The 2,018-nt window shown below is 37.8% G+C and overlaps 1 protein-coding gene across 1 annotated transcript; it reads right to left on the bottom strand.

Moving 5' to 3' along the window:
* Nucleotides 1–924: 924 nt before the first annotated feature.
* Nucleotides 925–1,365, bottom strand: LOC122213171 (NADH dehydrogenase [ubiquinone] 1 subunit C2-like). The gene is given in 2 exon segments (XM_042927338.1): nucleotides 925–1,127; nucleotides 1,197–1,365. Coding segments are annotated over 2 exon segments (372 nt in total).
* Between the last annotated feature and the right edge of the window lie 653 nt (nucleotides 1,366–2,018).

Raw genomic sequence — 2,018 nt, 5'->3', positions numbered from 1 at the left:
ATGATGTTATTTTTAAAGCCATGCAACTTGCTGAAAATAAAGATATAATTTCAAAACTGCCTGCTGGATTAGTTGCAAATCTTTTATGGAGATCTCCTTAAAAACATTCTTTTACATCACACTGTCACTTAACAAAGACCTAAGACATACAATAAGTCGGTCCAACCACATTTTCTGAAACTAATATGAGTATGTTTGAAATGCCACTTAGAATCATCTTTAGATAAGTCTATTTGCTAACAGGACATAGGATAAAATACAGTTTTGCAATTAAATGATTACTTTTGACTATGTAAGCAGCCAGTACAATTCATGACAGAAAGTAAATTCCTTATATAAATAATTTAGTTGCGGTTTTCATTGAGAGTCCAAATATTTCATTCATTTAAACAAATATTTTTTGAGTATCTATTGTTTTCCACTGAAGATGTATAGATAAATGAAGCAGACAGTCTCTGTCCTCTGAAGCTTACAACTGCAATAAAGGTTAGAAGGAAAAACAGTGTCTATGGGAGTTTCTAATGAGTATACCTCAACTGATATGACATGTCAGGGAATGCTTCCACAAAGAAATGATCTTTAAGCAAAGACATGAAAACTAAATAGATTTTATCCAGGTGACTAGTCAGAGAAAGATATTCCCAGCATGAAAGAATGGCATCTGAAAAGGCTCTGGCTGGAAATAAGGGGAATTCAAGACATTCAAAGCATGAAAAAAACTCTGTATGGCAGAGCACAGTAAGGAGGGAGGGCAGGGTCAGATCATAAAGCAATTTACAGGCAAGTTTAGTATTTTAAAATTTAAAAGAAGGTGAACGCCGCTGAAAAAATTAAGTGGAGAGAATCATCATTGATTTTTATGTAATTTTTTTCATGATGAACCATTTCAATCACAAGGTGTTAACAGACAGATTAACATAAACTTCAAATATCATGGAAACATGTTCCACAAAATTCAGAAACCACTGGCATCAGTGAAACCAAAGTATGCATTTTAAAGACTTCAATGCACTGATGGAATTCTTCAAGAAATTCACCATAAGTTTTCTTATCTTTTTCAGGAAAATCCTCAGGATGTGATTTTACATATGTAAACATACCATGGTCCTTCACAGCATATTTGTAGTCTTGATGTTTTAAAAGATCATATCCAATAAAAACAAAGGAAGTAACATATAGAAGCTCGCAATGCAAACCGGCCAACACCACCAGCCTCTGCCAGATCGCATTATCAATCAGGCCAAAGCAGTCACCCAAGAAGTAGAAGTGGACAAGCCACAGGTCGGTCAGCTTGGGCTGGGGAAGACTCTAGGCCTCATGCGGCAGAAACTATAAGGGCACTTTCCCTGGCCGCCTGCTCATCATAGTAATGCCACTGCTACTTGAGTCCTGGCCTCAGACCACCAACTGCTAAGAAACCCACCAGGACCACTGCCCGGGCCCATGCCGCTAGCTTTCTTATCCAAGAACTGAGCTGAAGCTGATGTCTATTTTCAGAAGATTACTTCAGATCAGAGCCATGATGCATGCAACTCAGGGAGGCACCATTCACTTTCACCATTCACCATTCATAGAAGGTCCTATACCAGATAGCAGGAGGTCCTGCTCTAGAGGATGGACCAGAGGTGATGAGAGTGAAAACAAGACTGTCATGGGAAGAAAATGCATTGTTCCAGGCAAAAGATGATAATAGCTTGGATTAAGGTAGAAGAAAAGTAATAAAGAGAAGTGGAAGCTTTTAGGAGACACTATGGAGGTGGGATTCATAATATATAACGTGTGATTATATATGGAAGATGATATACAGAAAACATCAAGGATGATTCATTGACTCCCGTATGGTTCGTTGTGGGTGCCTTTTTGAGTTATAAGGAGCATGGGAGGTCTAGGAGGAATCAAAACTTTAGTTTGGGACATGGTATTTTTGAAGGACCCATATGGATCATATGGGTGGAGATTTAGAATAACTTTAGAATAGATACATTTGAGCTGAAGACATAAAGTTGAGAATAATCACT

Source organism: Panthera leo, chromosome A2, assembly GCF_018350215.1.
Source record: "Panthera leo isolate Ple1 chromosome A2, P.leo_Ple1_pat1.1, whole genome shotgun sequence".
Taxonomy (NCBI): domain Eukaryota; kingdom Metazoa; phylum Chordata; class Mammalia; order Carnivora; family Felidae; genus Panthera; species Panthera leo.
This window is presented reverse-complemented; position numbering and strand designations above follow the sequence as displayed.